The sequence below is a fragment of the Linepithema humile genome, chromosome 2 (assembly GCF_040581485.1).
Source record: "Linepithema humile isolate Giens D197 chromosome 2, Lhum_UNIL_v1.0, whole genome shotgun sequence".
NCBI lineage: Eukaryota > Metazoa > Arthropoda > Insecta > Hymenoptera > Formicidae > Linepithema > Linepithema humile.
The window spans coordinates 1789698-1809230 of record NC_090129.1 but is presented as its reverse complement, the minus strand read 5'-3'; the positions used below and the strand labels follow the sequence as shown (position 1 = coordinate 1809230).

Here is a 19533-nt window from a genome sequence, read left to right as displayed (position 1 = left end):
CCAATATATAAAAAGTTCTCGCTATTTTTTGTATCACCGATCGAAAATTTTTGAAGTCCCGAAGAGTGAGAAATTTTTTTGGAATTTTGATTATTTTATTGGAGTTCCGGGTAGCACCTCAAGAGTTCTAACGATAATTATTAAGGTTCAAAGCGCTCAGACCAATATATAACAAGTTCTCGCTATTTTTCGTATCACCGATTAAGAAAATATTCTAAGTTCCAATAAGAATAAAATTTTTTTGGAATTTTAATTTTTTCGTTGGAGTTCTGGGTAGCACCTCAAGAGTTCTACAAATAATTCTACTGATATTTTTAATTATTTCCGACGATTAAGCTGTTATCGTCAATTTTGTGATAATGTTTTGTGAAGTTAGTACCCCATACTTTCAATAATGGATTTTTTTGTCTAATTCGCCGGAACTATTTATAAATTTTATGGAGAACTCTAGAACTCTTTGGGGTGCATTCAGAACTCTAAAAAAAAATTGATTTTTTTAAAAATGGGGTGCCAACTTCACAGAGGTGTATCGATGCATTTCACTATCAGTATAAAAATTAAAAGTTATCCCGCTTTATTTTTCACGTTCAACATAATATATCTCGAAGAATTTTTTCTTTGAATGATAGATGAGTCTATCGAGAAATATTCGAGAAATGAGACTTTGTATTTAAGAAAAAAAATTGAAATTTTTCACGTGAAAAAACATACATAAGAAGGATGCTAATGGCACAACAGATGAGGAGAGGAAATTATGTGTTCGACCATAAATATAATATTTTTTACATTTATCGCGCCACTCGAAAGTTTAAGAAAAACCAAGTCGCTCCCGTTGTCTTCCTTTTATTTGAAAAGAAAACATAGCTTGTGCGATCGGCAAACAGCTCAATGAATTAGAAATATCGTACTAATGTTTTCGCATGCGATTCTCCATGAATAGAAATAACTTTAACGCAATTCCCTTGGATTTTCCGCACCTTTGAAGATGTACTTTGAGACATCTCTCGTCTCATTTTCTTTCACCACACCACTTTTTGCGCGAAAAACAAATCTCCTCTCTTTTATAACGTCAATTGATCGTTAGAAATGTAATAAAATATGTGATTGTGATACATATATATACATACATACATGCACACATGTATACATACATACATACATGCATAAATTCATACATACATACATGTATATATATATATATATATATATACATATAATAAACCAAGTGCATTTAAAATCAAATCGTGCATGCGACAACAATTAAATTATTCAGAAAAAATGACAAGAACAATTGCGCGTTCGAAGTACTAAAGCTTTTATATATTTATATATGGAAAAATATAAAAAATATATCAAAATTAAAATAGTCAGTGAGACAAACAACTTAAATTAACATCACATTATGTTGTTCTGCTGGATAACTTAAGTGAAAATTATTAGATTTCCTCATTCGCTATTTCCCGCTGAATCATTTTACACAAAAGCGCATTTCGGGGGACGAATCCGCCGTTCTGTTCAACGCCCGCAGACAGCACCGAATTCACAGATGCGTCCTGCGTTGTCGGGCAGATTGCGATTAAGCACTTTCGGGATGCACGGCTGCATCCCGGCAACCCACGCAGATGCACTCGCGTTACCTGTTGGACACGTTTTGTACTGCGCCGTGCGCGGCACTTCGCGTATTACGCGCGACCAAAACGCAATGTCACAGCGCGCACGGGCCCGAGTGCAATATATTATAATGCAAATCCGCGGATGCAGCGGATGGAACGACACGATCTACGACCGGTTGACAAATTTCGGTTATCTCGACTCTGCAAGCCTACTCGCTCGCCCGCCCGGCAACATTTCGCAATGGCCGATCGCGTTTCTAATGCATTTCAAATTTACCATGCAAGCACTTAGCTCTTCCGGTTAGTTAACTTGTTGTCAACGTATATTACAACCTAACCCATCACGTCTGTGACACTCTTCTCAATGCCGAACACGGAAAATCGATCGGAACGGTATGATCTTCAACGGCGGAGCAAGAGCGGTAACCTGTGCTTGCAAAACCGAGCGATTCTAAAAAGGATCGCGGTTAGAGATCTGATCAAGTGAATTAAAGATGCAATCCAGCGTAAAGAAGCAGCGTTAAGCAGACGCCGTCTCTGAATTGCGACCGCAAATTTGAAATGTAAAATAGTAACACAAACGAGAGGCGAAAGAGACAGAAGCTATCGTCATCTTTTTGGTTTCGAGTAGATCCTAGTTAATTTTGCAAAGCTCTCTCGCATCGTTCCGATTCACCGGTACACAATCACAGACGACGGAATGGAATGCAAATTGCGTAAAAAATGTGAGCTTAATTTTGAAAAGGCGATGAATAAAGTAGTCGATCGATGTACATCGTATCGCATCCGTCCGACTTTTGCGGCCGGTAGCCGCGGGATTATACGTCATAAAGGTAACGCCAAGTACATAACGAAGTTACATCGAGCTACGAAACTCGAAATTAGTTTCGGGAGCTTGCAGCTCAACGTCGCTCAAATTGACAGGGAGTGTCTGATAGTGCGTGTAACAATTCCTCAGATATACGTCACACAATTTTCAGTGTGACCCGATATTAAAGAATCGCCGAACTTGCCGCGGCGAAACTTTATCGTGTTGAATAATTTCCATAATTTATTCATTATTCATGACTTTCAAAATAATGCCCGACGATTGACGATTCATGATTAGCGATAAATAGTGAAAGATCATTATTCATTTTAATGCTTAGATGCGTGTATAATGAAGTGATCGCCGTTACTATTTCTACCACAATTATACCCGAATACGGCAAATCAAAGTGAACGAAGTAATGCGATCGGATAAATGTTATCTCGTTAAATTGATGCGATCCCTAATCCGTTTTGGTTTTGCAGTAGTAGTTGTGCAGTTGCTGCGCTCGTTCGGCACTACAATTTAATTTAATCTTGTTAGAAGACGCGAGCGATCTTTAATCATGTCTGAATAATTCATTCGTGAAAAATAGCGCCTTTTTTCCGCTATTTTTATATATAATCCTCGATATTTCTGCAAGAACGATCAATTATAAAGATTTGAAAAACATGATCGAATTAAAATCTTAAATAGAATTTCAGAAAAAAAGGATAAACAAACTAAGCGCGCAAAATTTCTCAATAAAATAGTAAATCAATTTTGGTAAGCGACACTCCGGAAGCTATCGTTTCGTTTGACTCGGTGCGCATTTCGCGAGCAATTAAACATACGTTTGCACGAAATTTCGCACTCGAGTCGCGTTTTCTCTGATCAACAAACTGGAGAGATTTTCGGTTGAGTTTATATTCACGAGTGTTCGTGTTCGCAGCGAAGAGACGGTTCGAGTGCACTCTGCCCACCGCTACCCGTTCATACAGGCTGTGCCAAAAAACTTTTCCAGACCGGCGAATACCTGGACAGCGAGGGAGATCGAGCATTCCACGAGATCGCGACTGGCAGCACTCGAGTCAATTTTCTTTTGCTCGAAAATTCGAAAACCATCGTGTATTCCGTTCGGAATTCGCCCGATATGTCGGAATATGGAAAACGCGAACGTCAGGAATAAAAACGTGTGGAAAGCTCAACTGCGCTTAGAGAACTTACTTCTCTTTCGCATAACATGGAGTCTTCAAAACTAAACAAACATTCTTTTTTACTATGCAAACCTGCGCAACATCCGCATGTAGCAAAAAATGACGGAAAGTATCAGTGAAACGAACCAGTTAAAGATAATTGAGAAAATTTTACCTCTTCGAACGTTCGCCGTGTATTTCTTATTATCAATTTGATTCTCAAACAGCGTCGAGTTTAATTAACAAGAAGAAAGAAAAACAAGCTTTAATGATAAAATGTCAAGCGAATTTGTTGGAAGAGAAGACGATGGTATTTGGTAATAATATATTCTGAACGGATTTCGCTCGGAACACTAACAAGTTCGACCAACAATGTTCGCCTAATCGAGCGAAAAACAATGACATGATCGAGGAGAGCAGTATGACATATTATAGTTGGGCGGAACCAGTTAAACGTTAATCTCCCGGCTAATTTCGCAGACGGCAACTTCGTCAGGCCGCGACCGTCACTTGACGGTCTCGGTAGGGCGTATAATCTTGGCGCCATTGTCCCCGAAAGCTGATGGAACACGAGCCGCGAACAGGGTCCATCCGGTTTATCGGTTGGCAACACACCAGTCACGACGCGGCTCGTATGTAGATACATCGGACGTGGCTCGCACAGCTGCAAATGCATCCGACTAATCTTCGATGCGGAAGTCAGTCGACCGGACATGCTCGGAAACAAAATATCTCGCATAACTGTGATGGACGTGAGGGAAATGGAAGAGAGTTTTGGCAGACGCACGAATCGATTTGACGCATCAGTGAGCTATCGCGCAACAATACACTTTACTAACTTCGTTTCTCTCTCTTTCTCTTTCTCTGGCGCGGGAAAGTTAATTAATACGTTCGTGCTGTGATGCTTTTTGAGATTCTTCGAGAGTAGGAAGTAATACTTTAAAGATAGAGAAAGAGAAATATTGGCCGCAAGAAGAATTGAGAGGAAAATAAATTGTCGTCGCTATAGTAATACTTTATCCCATGCAACAATAGCGCAAGAACTCTTCAAGAGGCGGCGCGGACTCCAATAAATAATAACGAGCTTTGATTTCTTCTACCTCCAGTTTCACCTCCAAGGAAGAACTTTCAAACGTGTCGATATTTCACAAAACGATTCGAAGCCTTTCAGCGACGCGCGCGCGCGATGTTCGGATTTTGACATTCGCGGCACTTTTCTACGGAATCTTCAGAATCGAAACATGAAAGTAAATAAAGAACTTTTCTGAATGTTTTACATATATAGCAACGATTATAAAGATTGCTTAACATACATAAGTCTTCAATCATACGATTCAAAGATAAATAATTTGGATTTTTCAGATTTTACTTTCTCGTTGAAATAAATATATATAATTGTAGTCTGTCAGCAGGAGACAAAAATGTAAAATCCGTAGATATATATTTTATATTTTCCAATAAAATGTATTGACTGCGCGCAGTTATATGCTATCGGAATTGGCGGAGACGGTTGCAAATTAATTAACGATATCCGTAGAGAACACTTTCGAACACTAACAGTAATAGGATAACCGTTATTGCGAACGAATCGAGAACGATCGACGTTATCGCCAGCACGGCGATCATTACACGAAACAGTTCGGATTATAAGCTTCCTATTGAAATTCTGATAAAGCAGTGAATTTCGTTCGGCTCGTAAGATCGACTTTTATCGCCGACCAGCGTGAAATAGCAAGACGTTGCCGAAAATCTCAATTTACAGACGTACTAAATCGTTAAATGTTCATGCCATTTGATAACTGTGTGGCTCGCTTTGATGGAGTGATTCTCTGATATGACGTGTATTACTGCGAACGCGAATAAATGGAAAACAAGGGAGAAGACTTACCCAACAGCGCCTGGAAGAGTCTACTCTTGAAGATACGTATGACGCGCTCGATGGCTAATCGCAGCTGTTTGTCTTGTGGCCTCGTCAGCTTAGCGTGATAATCCTCGAGGAGCTCCAGAGCTCGGTGAGCCTCTAAACATAGACAAAAGATAAACAGATAATAGATTAATTAATCAGTAGGCCGGTTTCCATTAACAATATATATAATTTCATTACTACTCGCTAAGCTCAATTAATTAAAGCGGGCATTTTTGTTTCATTGTTTATTAAATACTTCGCCATCGGATCGTTATCAGCTATTTCCTTCATTACCGCTACCATCATCAACATACTGCTATATCACGCTAATTGATTAACCATATTTGCGATGCATCGCGTACCCAATGGATGCTGAATGTAATTTGATATGATCCATACCTGCATCTAAAGGATCACTTTCGCACATTACATTAATTAAACGTCTGCCAGTGCGAATTAATTGGTAGACTGTGCATTATCGATGTTGCACTTTCCACATATCTGACTTCGGCTCTTAAATTACGCAACGACCTGAGATTGCGATGTAAAGCTCGAAGGTTCGCGATGCGCGAGCGGTGATGCGAAAAATTGGAAATAGGACTAGATCGCGTATGAATAAAAGTATTAATAAAAGTGAGAAAACGGAAGAGGAAGGAGGGGGTATTTAATCCGCGACCGAAAAAATAGATTAGAATGACGTAGCAATTTTGCAGCAATTTTTCGAATCGATAAATAAAAGTGTTTCTATGTGAATACCGAAGTATTATCTGAGTTCCGACTGTAAAAAAAAAAAAGTAAGTGATATAACAACTTTAACGCCGTTAAGAATTTATTATTGTATCACAATACTTGGATGAAATGCGACGGAAGCACATTCAGCGTCCAATCTCCTACACAGAAATTCTTTCACTCAATATTACCTATTTTTGGTATATATGATACGCGATATTGGAAAACGGCGGTACCGACATTGCGCCTTGTAAACGAAAATTTCTCAACTACGCGCTATATATCTTCCCCACGCACGAAGGATCCAACCTATTTTCGCCATTTCCTCTTCCCGCTGGCCATCATAAACATCGCCACCCTCGTCCCCGCGCCGCAGCGAGAAGGCACACGAAGTCGTTCGGAAAGCGAAACGAGTCGAGAATCTCGTGCACCGGTGAGTGCGAGTTGAGAACAAATAACGGCAATTGCATCGGTTTCATGGCAATGCAACAGCTTCTTTACCCTCCCGATCTCCTCCTTTTCCTTCCTGTGATGCGGAAAGTGCTCTCATTGCGCATCGTACGACTGTACAATAGTCGATGCATTTACATAGATGTCAACGCGAAGGAACTCCACTGTATTGATTCTTATCCCCATGAATTATTAAATCGACAATTATTATAACTGAAAATATGTCGATAAAACAATCAAACCGTCAAAATTAATATATATTTCATTTTTAATATAAAAGCTAGACTGTTTTCATAGACTGTCATTCATGTAATTTTATTTCTTCTATCAGATATAAATTTTGCAATTGCATTAATTGTTTATCCAAAAAGTAAAAGAAAAACACAAAAATTAGATAAGAAAGCAAAGAAATTAATGAAAAGTTCTGTTTAAAAGGAAGGAATAAAAAGTGAACCAACGGATCGATAAACGGATAGCAAAAAAAATTAGCTAAAACATTAAAATAGTTCTACGAAAAACAATTGGATTCATAAGCAATAAAAATACTAATTCTTATCGTGCTTATCGTTTGTGCAATTAGCATTACCACGATAAACGTCCGCCCACTTGTTGGTTTGCATCTTTGCGAAAACTATTGGAATTTCCGCAAAATGAATTCTTATCCATCAAACAACTCAAGCCCTTTGAAAGCTCCGAAAACAGATATCCCGTTGACCAAAACGGGTACATAAACGTCCGATGATAATGCACCTCTGGAGTCTCTCAATTTTCCATCTCACTTTCTTTTCACGATTTACGGCGAGCACCACTTTGTCGACGCTGCCTTTACATTAAAACCCTTCTGTCGTAGAAGTGATAAGCTTTCCCGGCCTGATCTCGCGAGACGACACAAATATTGAGTTGTTCTACTTCGGGCACGATCTTATTAAAATTCATGATTCGCCCTGACGTTTTTCCTCAAAGAAATACGCACAATACTTTTAACGTATAATTCTAATGCTGGATAAATTAATTTACTTCATTATTGTTTTACTGCAAAATAAAACATTATTTTTTCATTTCTTGACCAAAAAATAAATTTACAACTTTTGAGAAAATAAAACTTAATTGTGGAAATAAAAGAGCACACATATTTGTCGCGACAGAATTTAAAAAATATAAAACAAAAACATTTTGATTTTCAGATATTCGGTTGCATATGCGTCTACGTATTTGTTCGCAACAATCACTTCTTTCCAATGATTCGTTCTTATCTCACATATTCGCAAAATTTGTTGTAAAACAGCAAGAGAATGAGCAGATATCGTCATAAAATTTTCAAAATATCCATTACGCACATTTCATACAATGGAATATCGATTTATGTTTTAGCAAAAATTATTTTTCTCGGTATTTACATCCACGAGAAAATGCAGCCAATGAACAGCGAACTAAATATATCGCATAAAATCATTCAACTTTACATTTTGTGCGAAAAATGGGAGAAAATGAAAAGCGGCACGGCTTAATTACCGATATGAACGAATGGTATTGTGTACATGAATATAAAATCGCCGTGAAAAACTCGCCATTTTAGCGAGAAAAAGTTACATTCGCCCAGAATACGGATAAACGTTCACTGACAATTGCGTGAACAATCGGAACATATGTCTGAGCACATCTGTGCGCACAGCCGCGTACAGAGGATTCGACGCGAAAAATCGGCCGACGAGCGAGTGGGAGCGAGCGGGCGAACGGAAAAAGGAAATTTCTCAGGTGGTAATAACGCGGCAATGGGCACGTCATCCACCTTCGCGAACGACAACGAAACTATGCCAAGTATGGCCGTTTATCCCGGCTTTATGGTTCATCCGGCTGCATGTCGCGCTTCATGAATTATAAGGCCGTATCTCCTTTACGAGATGCCACTGTGCTCGATTTTCACGAGCACAGAGCGAACGAACGAGCTCGTCACGGTCGTGAGAGGGTCATGTTTATCAAGTCTCATGGCCCGCCCGAGAGCCTGGAACTTTTATTAAGAAAGGGATACGTTCCCCTGGCGTTCGCCAAGTTGCTTCTATCACGTCTGCCGCGTTCCGCAAGGGACAAGCATAATGACACAGTGACTGCAAATTATTCTTCGTGCGCTAGATATTAAATATTGCCCTTGTTTGCGAAAACTGCCAACAACAGGCAATTATTGGACGCATAGCAATCTTGAGCAATAACTCAACAATGCGATAAAGCAAACGGTACTTATACTATAACCGTGTAAAATATGATTCTTGAAGAATTGAAAATAATAGAAAAAAAACTGTGAATAAAATTCATAAAAAATAAAGTTTTGTAACATCTTTTGCGCCCTGACGTTTGCGTTTTTAGTTCACAGCCTTTTTCTGTTGTTTTTTTGTATTATAAATAATATAATTATCTGAGATTCTTAATGTTAAAATAACGTACATGATATTTAAATAATTTCACAAATAAATATAGAAATGTTATTTAAGAACGAAATCAGTATTATGTATCGCGTTGTGTTTGCTTGATGCTTCAATTCAAAGTCAGACTTAAGATGAAGAACGTCGAAAAGCGAGGACGACCGACACACTGTTATTTTCGTCTTTCATTACGAGAGCCGCTGACACAATTTGCACGCAATAATTAAAGGCGGCCTCTCTGCGTTCGTATAATTAAAGCATGGTAATTATCGAAGTGAATTACGCGCAGCTACTTCTTCGTCTCCTTTTGTTTCACGACGACGACGAGTCGGCGAGATCGCAATAATTATTTCATTCCTAACAGCTACTTAAAATCAAACGTTAAAAAGAAATGTTCAATTTGCAGAAGCGTTAAGCGCGTCGTGACACCTTCGCATGACCTTTTTTTTATTACACGCGTTGCGCTGAAAATTTTAACGATAAAAAATCTCTGAGATATAAAAAAATTTTGTTTTAAAATTCGAAAAAACATCTTTGTAAATATAAACTTTTTCATTCAATATCTGTTTAATGCAACATTCATATGATTGATTCTTTGTCATGCCTAATATGCTTGTTCACCACTTCCAAATTTTGCTAATAGAAATTCCATATAATCTCTGATTTATATTACTCAGTTATATAGTACAATTTTATCGACATGCCCAAACACTCGTAGGCCGACGCATTTATATGGGCACGTCAACAACTCTTCGACGTAGTTTCATATAGCAGTAAATTCAGAATTCGTCATTCTGACAGGAAAAACGAACTATCGACAAACTGTCGAGCAGGAGCTTGGGCCAGAAATCTCGGTTACATACACTGCACCTGACACACATGCATGCATCGGCCCGCTAAGATCTCATAGAGCGGCACTTTCAATCGTGCTTATAATTCATATGATAACAGCGCGTTCATATAAAAGCTAAATTCACTCCATATATGACTGACAGAACAATGACGACCATGCCATGGACAACATACGAGGTGAAAATAAAAGTATAGAGAAAAATTACTATCGTTCACAGATTCGTTCAAATGTTCAAATACGCGATACATGTACGACATAAGTATTTTACACTTGAAATAAAAATTGCATTTAAATTTTTCTCGCGTCAGAAAAGTTGTTATCCTATTTGCGCACGATAAATATTATACAATGTATAAAATGCTGGTCACGTCAGTATATGTAAATGGGGAAAGGTGGTAATTTATCAGAATTTATGAAACCATCTATAAAGACAAATGGAACGATTATCATAGCGAAACTCGTGAAAAATGACCCATGAAACATCTCCAACGAGCGATGATCCATATACCACTTCGTACATAAAATGTCAGGGGAGGAATAAATGTTCCGTTAGTAACACATTCTTCCAGATACAGATGGAATACAATGGCGAGACGAAAATATTGCGAGTTGAATAGTATTCTAGTTACAATCGAGCTGAATTAAAATTCACCGTAGGAAAAAAAACATAAAAATTGAAACGAATTTTTACGATAGGATGCAAACGGAAATAAACGAAAGATCGAAAATGTGCACACGCTATTGTTTATAAAATAACTCCACACGAGGCAGATGAATTCCCACGAATCTAATCCAACCGAATAACAATCAAGCCCGGAATTGAGTAAATTCGCGGAAGCATTTAATCCGCGACGCCATATTCGTCGTGATATCTGGCGTGCATAGGGTAAACAAGCCGGCTGCCGAATACAGATTTTCTGAATTTGCGAGCCGCAAGGATATCGGCTTGTACCCGCAGAATTATGTAAATTCCGAGTAATTGGATCCCCCTCCCGCTATGCACGCATTGTGTTCGCGAGATTGTGCACAAGCCTAAGCTCACAATCAGTGTAAACTTGAAAAAAAGGTATATACAGATTTTATTCACAATTAAACGGAATGGATTAATTTTTGTCAGAAATGTTTTATTTGGTTCCACAAAAAATTCGTTTACACACCTTTAAACGTCCGAGAAAACTTCTCTCCGATTTATTGAAATTACGAATTACAGGAAATACTAAAGAATTTGTTAAAAAACGTTCGATAAAATAATTTATAAAGCAATACGAAACATAATTAGTTAACATTGTTGCAAATAAAAATGTTGCTTTTTAATTTAAGCTTCAATTATATTGAATGAAATGGAATTTTAATGTAATGATTTTAATCAAAGTTTAATTATAGAAGATAATTTGTAACTCTGAAAAAATAACCTTTCTCGATAAGAACACTTCGTACACAAATAACAATGGCAACTCTAAACAATATTTACATAAAATATCGGTCGGTCAGTTGAATGTTTGGATTAAATTGCAACTACAACTCTTCCTCTCGCCGCTGACAGAAAATATGAGTCGAGTATGCGGCTGGTATGCGAATCGCGAGATCCACTATTTTACAATTGGCAAACCGCACGCCGGTGAGAAGGCAAGCATATCAGAAGCGAATTACCATTTAGTCCGGTTATCTCTAATTACCGGCGGCGATAGAACAATGCGCGCCTGTGTAATATTAAGGAATGGGCCAAATAGTCGGCGTGTAACTCGACGTATCTGAGATAGTCGGATAACTGCGGATTCACCTTGCACGCTCAGGTTGGGAGTTCGATTTATCTTCTCTTAAGAGAAGGCGGAACATTGCAGCGATTAGGGTGCAGAATGTACAGAAACGGTTCGCTCTAATCCGTTACCATTCAACATCTCCTCACCGGAATCACGGGAGAAACTGAAAGGAGAATTGTAACGACAAAATTCGAATAATCGCGCAGTTATAACGACAAATTCGAACAATGGCGAAAATGTATGAAGAAATGGAGAAAACGTATCGATAGAAGATGGTATTCTAGCAAAATAAAAATAATACTAGAAACGATAAAAAATATGAGGATAATGATAATTTAAGAATATGATAAATAATAGCTTTCTATAAAACATTTTTAGAACCGATAGAAGATTTGATTCTTAAAGTGCGCTCTTTTAATGTTCGTACAATCGTCACAAGAAATATAATGTTACTTCCATTTCGCATCTATATTGCCGCACACGCTATAATCGCGTTGCTCTCTTCGCTGAACGAGGTATTGTCAAACCTTGTCTTAAAGAAAGCCTCGCTACCTTCAGTCACATGTACAAGTAATACAATGGATTGAGAACGTCGGAGGCGCTTTTATTGAACTCGGAGAGCATTTGACGTGCAGTAGAGAAAGACGGAGTGCGCATTACTTTGATCAAGGAAAAATTTAAATGACAAAGAGATACACACGCTGCATATTATATTAAAATCGGAATGGCGCAAAACACGCGCGCGTACATATCTGCCGTCCTTATTAATTAATGCTCCTCATCGGACAATCGATTCGCAAAGGTCGCGCCCGGAGACTATCGAGACCGTCGAGACTTCGCATGCGGAGCGGTAAATAAACGAAACGAAATGTTATCCTTTCTGTCTTGTCAGTGGCAGTCGGTGGGTGGCGGGGAAGGAAGAGCGTGTCGCGCATATATAGCAGCGAGTGGATGGGAGCTGGCAGATGCAAAAGCACTCGACAAGAGCGAAGCGGGACATGAGGAATAAACCGGTCGGATGGGGATGGTGCACTTGCACAGTGCGCGGCCGACGACGGGAGGAAAAACGTAACGGCGACGATCGTTCGAATGCTATTTCGCACTGGCAAAGAAAAGGACAGAAATCAACCACCGCTTAACGGCCTCCCCGCCGCGCTCCTATCCGTAACTACTCCGCCGGCATATTTTATGTGGTCCGCCGCTAAACATTCATTCGTTGTAGTTAAATATTTAACGCGGTTGCTCGCGGTTTATAGTTTCCAGTTAGAATATTAATAATATTTCGCGAGTGGATTGAGCGCGGCAGCTGTGTACGGGCGGCTGAATCGCGTAAAACTTCTTTATTTCCATCGAATGAGCATCCATCTCACGCTCGACTCTCGGTTCTTTCATCTTTTACCGTGAGACTGTCAATCGAGAGGAAGGAGCGAGTTTGCATAGATGGACGGATACCAGCAGATGCAAAAATATTCTCTGCAATGGTGAGCCGAGTAAACCGATCGCCAACGAAAAAGATAAGGAGGTGAGCTGGATGGAAGTGGAAGAAGATGGAAAAGTTGACTCGACGTCGCGAATCCTTTTCCCTCGCGCCTCGACTGCGGGAAAACGTGAAACTCCTTCCGTTCTGAAGAAATAACTGTTTCACTTCTCTCCCTTTCCTCCTTCTCCACGCTACTCTTTCTCTCGCGCTCCTCTCTTTAATCCTTCTATTAACCGTTTTGTTCTTCGTTTAAGTTTCGTCGTTATTGCCGTCACATCTTTTCTATTATTTATCGATAATTAGCAGATTACCGCAATTTCGAAAAATAAACATTACGTCCTAAAACTAAAATGTTCGTTTACAAGTAAGTGTCAAACTATCGATTCGAAATGTGTGTTCGCTCTGCCAATTTGCTGCTTTAAAACTATTCTCTTAATCGATTTCACGCATCTCTGATAAGACTCCTATCTATTACAACACGCTAAATCAGAATGCAGATAAATTTAAATTAAAACTGCTTGAAATAAAATTAATCGACCGTGGGATACAAAACCACGTTAATTCGTGCAGCAATTTGCAGTACGCCGAATCCGAGGAAGCGGTAAAATATAGAAAAGCACTCGTCGCTTCCGGAATTAATCACGGCCACGTGTCAAGCGACGATATAAGCGTTGGACAATAAAGAGAATCACAAGCGAGCGAGGCTCAAAAGCCGACAGTACAACAAACAGCGCCGATTTAATCTGCGTTCTGCGCACGACGGCTGAAATGGACCACCGCCCAACCAGCCAGCCAGCGGTCGGCCGAGCCAACTGTAGCGTGAAACCGCGATAATCTCGATGGCCATTTGCCTCCACTCTCGTTCGCAAATTTTTCCGTCCTGCGGAATCTTCGCCGGTGAATTCACTCCAATTCAAGCACCATCGCATTCGCTCCCGGCCCGTTGACTTCAACGCGCAAGATTACCAATTGTTATCGCGTCAAATTAACAAAAAGAAATTTTTTTAATAATCAAGTAACGCAGTTACTTGGGATAATGAGAACAGTTTTCAAACCGCATTTTTATGCACGAAGTCTGAAATCACCAAAAAATTAGCGCGAAAAGTTTTATATGATTTGTAAGTAGCCTGTATACGTGTATGTTTTGAAATCATAAAAGGTTAAAATGTTTCCATATAATTCTTTCGCGAGTGTCACTGATACGATACTATGAGATCAATTTTCCATTCCGCACTTCGACATGGTCGCCGGCGCGTAAATCGTCGCGCATAGCTCGACAGAATATTAAATTTCGCTACTTTAATTAATGCTGACCCGTTGGCCGTTGGCCGTTGTCGATCGACAAATCACGGGCCGCGGATAAATCAGCGATATGCCAGTTAGAATCGTGTAATCCTTCGTTCCTTTTTTTTTTTTTTTTACCTCGCAGTTATTTTTTCGAAAAAGCACCGAGTTGAGCGGACAGCCGGCGCGACAAAAAAAATGAAATTGACGGCGCGTTTTTCACACGCGGCAAGATTTTCTTGAAATCGCAACAGCAAGCTGCGCGGCAAGTAGAAAATAGCACAGATAAATCAGACACGGAATTGCTCGATTTGATTATAATATAATTAAATAAAAATATTCTTCGCCCGTGCGAGGAACCGTTTACCATCAGTTGCTTGTATGTCGATGCGTTGATGCGTGTCGATTTCTATATCGAAACGAAGTAAATAAGTTATAAATATAGAGAATTTTCCTGATAAATTGACGTAAACGTTCGTTAAAGCTACGCGTACAGAAGCGGCGCGACAAACACGATTCGACAATAATTTTAATGACGTCGCATTGGTATAAAACGTCGATCGATAAAACTCTTCTTCGCAACACGGTAAATATAAGGTGGATTTTGCCGGAAAATGCAGGCAGATGCAGTTTACCCCTCGTTTAATACCGATAACCTCACCGCGATATTTACATGTACAACTCTCAACCGGGCGCAATCCCGCATCGTGCTTCAACCGCTTTATTATGCAAAATCTTCCGTTATCTTCTCTTTTTTATCAAAAATAGTCTCGACCTCGCGTTATTTTCTTCCGCGGGCGTTCCGCGATGATCGTCCTTAAAATTACGCTAAACCGTCCGTTGCCGGAAGTAGCGCGCGCGCGTACACGGAAATATATGCTCCGCTTAAACGTAACTTTCCGTATGAAACTCCTCGCGAGCGTCGGGTTGACTTCCCGAATTAATTATACCGCTTCCGTCGCCCGTAAGCTTCATACCGTACGACGGACAGAGAAGTAGACACTTTGGAACCGTAGAAATAATTACTACGGCCTTCCGGGAAAATTTTGGAACTCTGTCCAACTAATCCTGTACAATTGGAGGTGCGTCTGTACACCGTAAATATGACGGATCTCTTATAGATAAAAAATCATGTATAATCGATACACATCATTCATTGCTGCGTTACAAGCGAAATTGAGGAAAATAAACAATTGTTATTCTTTACTCGCAATATCCCTGTAATAATATTTGTGCAACAACAAGATCTGTTTATACTGTTTTGCGACATTCGGCGCAGCAAATCGATACAATAGACAAAAGTACTTACGATATCGTTCGAGGTAGAGAACAGTGGGAAGATAACAGCACATGCCGTTATCCCCGTGCACGTGAGTATACATGTCTGCTAATTAAGAGCTGATCCTCCGATGGGGCGACTGTGCGACAGTACTATATTCCCAGGTCTCTATTGGTACAACTGGCGCTTGATGAGAGATTTCACGTTGTCAGTAAGCGGACACATTTCTCGCGACCATTTCCGATTGATCGGAAAAAGTTTGCAGCGAAGTTTTCGATAGCAAAAAATCGGTGGCACGTATTCTCGTCCGGCGAAACTGAATTTTTTTTTTTTTGTAAATTGGATTAACGACGAATTGAAGAATTTCAGTAATAGCCTCTGAAATATTGTTATCTCACTCTTCGATAATAGCTTCTGAAATATCTTGCTTTTATAACGCAAATGTTCGGGTTTTAAAGAGATCGGCGTTCAAGTCGTACTTCGACTTTATAGTGTTCGAACTGTTTATACGTCGAAGCGTAGAATGTAATGTAGATTTAGAGTGCAGACGGTTTCATAAGTTTTTAATTTAGAATGCACTTTCATGAGTTTACTTGGCCATCTTACATTACAATAGGAAATAATCGATGATTGTGACAAATTTTTCCGTTTTCGAGGAAACAACGACAGCATACGTAATGCAATTTCGCGATACACAGACGCGACCACAGATGAAAAAATCCACTGAAACGCGCATGAGATATGCTCGGTTAGGTCCGTTTGGAGTTCTGGACAACAGCAATGTTTCCGCCAAACGCTATTCGGCGATTTCATCCAAATTATTCGCAAAGAGTATCCAACATACGTTCGTTTTTCCGTTTCACACACCAGTAGTATCAGTATCACAAATGCTCACAAATCCAGTTTTATTTACAGATTTTTTATAAATTGACGAAATTGATTTCAATAAAACAGAAATAAATCCGATCCGTAAAAAAAAAAAAAAAAAAAGAAGTTGAAATTAAAGTGCAATATCTCATGTTGTTCATCGTTTATACTTAATCAAATATATGCTTAATGAGGAATTACCGCACAAAGCAAAAGTAATAGGCATTGTTCGTTCGAGCCAACAAAAAACCGAGTATTAAACTGCGGGCCGGAAACGCTTGCAGTCAAGTGCACGCATTCGGCGTCGCACGTGGTCGCGCGCGGCCGCGGACGTCTGCATCGGACGTACACAATCGATTTTCGGGGTTACGCACCTGTCAACAGGTTAATTTCTCCACCGTGCCATGCGTGGCGAAACTTTTTTTTACAATTTGCTAACGTTCCGCATTCACGTTACCGTCTCGATGGCAAGCTCGACACGTATATACATATATCTGCCGATGTAGACGTAAAATATTCATTCATATGTTCGTGTTCATATTCATATGTTCAGATTATTGTGTGCGTAATAATTATTAATTTTGCCACTGCAACAATTATTCAATACCATTATAATAATTTTATTTAAGTTTTTATTTCCGTCCGATTATAGAAGTAGCACAATAAATTGATCAAAAAACCGATATTATGTTTGAAAATTATCGCGTTTTACTACACGTGCTAATTAGCTCCCTGTGTTTATTATTTTGAGCAATTATATTTGGAATATTGCCCTAGAATATACCTAACATATATTCGCCGCAAAATTGATTGCGCCCTATATCTCTTCACGGCGCAATAACGTTAAACGCTCTTGGTTAACGAGTCACGTGAGATTGGCATTATTCTTGCGGACATTTAAGAGACGACGGAAGCGATTACCATTTCTCGGCGCTGCGTAACATTTTGCAATAACGAGCCGTTTCAGCTGAAGGGAGAAATTATACTTTTGTTTACGACGGACTATCAGTGCGTTTCGCGGATAGTTTTGGCTGTTTATCACGCATCGTCAGCGAATTATACGCGCCGTTCCACTTGCAATTTCGACTGCGTTCAATGTCGGCGCGGCCTGAACGAGCGATCGCCGTGCTCTAATTATGTAATTTCTATGGAAACAGTTTCCATTTCCATAATGAGCTTGCGAATGAAATTATCGGTCGTTACGCTAACCGGGACCCACCCTGGAATTTGCATCTCCGCCGGTCTACACCAGTCCGAGAATGACGATTACGCCGAATGTGCCTTTTGGCTTGTTAACATCGCCTCGCAATATCGATTACGAGACGGGTTCGCTGGGAATTTTAAGGCCATAAAAACCACGTCGCGTGTTTCCCGTAAAATGCCTTTTCAGAGGAAATTTGAGCGCATTGTTGAAAATGTGGATTAATCGGTCGCAACAATAATTGAACATTGTTCTATTGTCTCGTAAATAAAAAGCCGATAATGTGTTCGAATAAGCAAGATTTTACGCTATTTTTAACGCTCGCGAAACAATAGCCGTCCATTAAAGCTTTACATCACTAAAGCGTATTATTATTATCGAAAAAAGGAGAAATTCAGTAGTATGCGAGCTTTCTTAGAGTCGTCCGGAAAGAAAACTGGACGGTACGGAGACTCTCAGCTCACTCGGCTCGCGTACTTACGAGTTAAGAAGAATCTGAAGTTGCCGGAAGAATCGCTATTTATTGTAATAAAAAAATTTTTAAAAACACACAAGTACAGAAAAACACATAAAAGAAAAGAAAGTACGTCGAACGGAAGAACGACTCCACCGTTTAAGGGCGTATTTTACGCGATGATGATAACGTCACGTTTCGTCCGCGCGCGCAATTACGCGTGGAACGACGTAACGTAACGAAGCCGCAAACGAAATTACCGATACACGTCACTGATTACCAGACACCACTTAATGATGCACGACGGTGACGCTCCGCGAAAACTCGAAGGGCGTAGGGCAACCGAAGCCAGCCGGGACAAAAATTCCGCGTCGCGAGGAATCCGTTCGCTCGCTCGTCGTACAGTTTCAGTAGGTTTTCCAACATTTTCCAAATGCAGCTGTCGCACGCAAAAAGAAAAAAAAGGAATTATTTCATTATTTTATCGCGCGCTATGCATTCGAATCGTTGAAATATGTAGGATGCACGCTTTCCACGAAAGGAGAGACACATTACTCGTGACAATCGCACGCGACAGTTTCAAGAAGCTCGCGCTACATAACGATGTAGCGTAATGTTTGAGAATTATAATGTCATTGCATCACACTTGTATCGTTAAAGTGATAAATATCATGCGCAAATCTTTTATGTACTTTTTACGCTTTCCGAATTGACACTGTTACACCACTTGATATGTTTAATGCGCAAAGACTGCAGCGCATTTCCTTTGATATTATTTAATTAAAATTACGGGAGAATATTCTCACAGACATGGGCGTTGAATATTCGGTTCACAGAATTCATCATGAGTTGTGACAAGCGCCCTCAAGACTCGAGGAATATCTCTTGCCCGCACAGATGACACTTTCAATGGCACGTGGTTTAAAAACCTCCATCCATCACATCAATAATCACTCCGTAATCCTACGATTACGCGCAATCGCACTATTCGTGCGAGACGCTCGGCAATAACTGCTCTCAGCAGCCCCGAAGATTCACGCACACGCGACAGCTTCTCACACGGGCGATGTGTGCAGAAGAGTGTCTCTAGCGCAAATTTCGTAAAAGTACGAGGGAACTCACGCGCGATATCGCGGGGGCGACGGCTGTCAGCGACGTCGACAGACGCGAATCAAATCCACGGCACACATTCGTGTCATCCTTCGCGCAAAGTCACCGCGCGGATGCGTGGGTGTGTGAACCGCAATAAAGGCTCGC

The 19533-nt window shown here is 39.9% G+C and overlaps 1 protein-coding gene across 4 annotated transcripts in view; it reads right to left on the bottom strand.

The window, feature by feature from the left end:
• The window catches only part of LOC105677475 (very long chain fatty acid elongase 1-like), a 123372-nt gene that overhangs the window by 47907 nt on the left and 55932 nt on the right, over positions 1–19533 (bottom strand). For all 4 annotated transcript variants that reach the window (XR_010888755.1, XR_010888754.1, XM_067350480.1 and 1 more), the window contains exon 3: positions 5485–5616. Coding sequence is in view for 2 of the 4 variants with exons in the window: in XM_067350480.1 (XP_067206581.1) it covers positions 5485–5616 (132 nt within the window). In the remaining 2 variants the exon portion in view is untranslated. The remainder of the gene's footprint in view (positions 1–5484; positions 5617–19533) is intronic.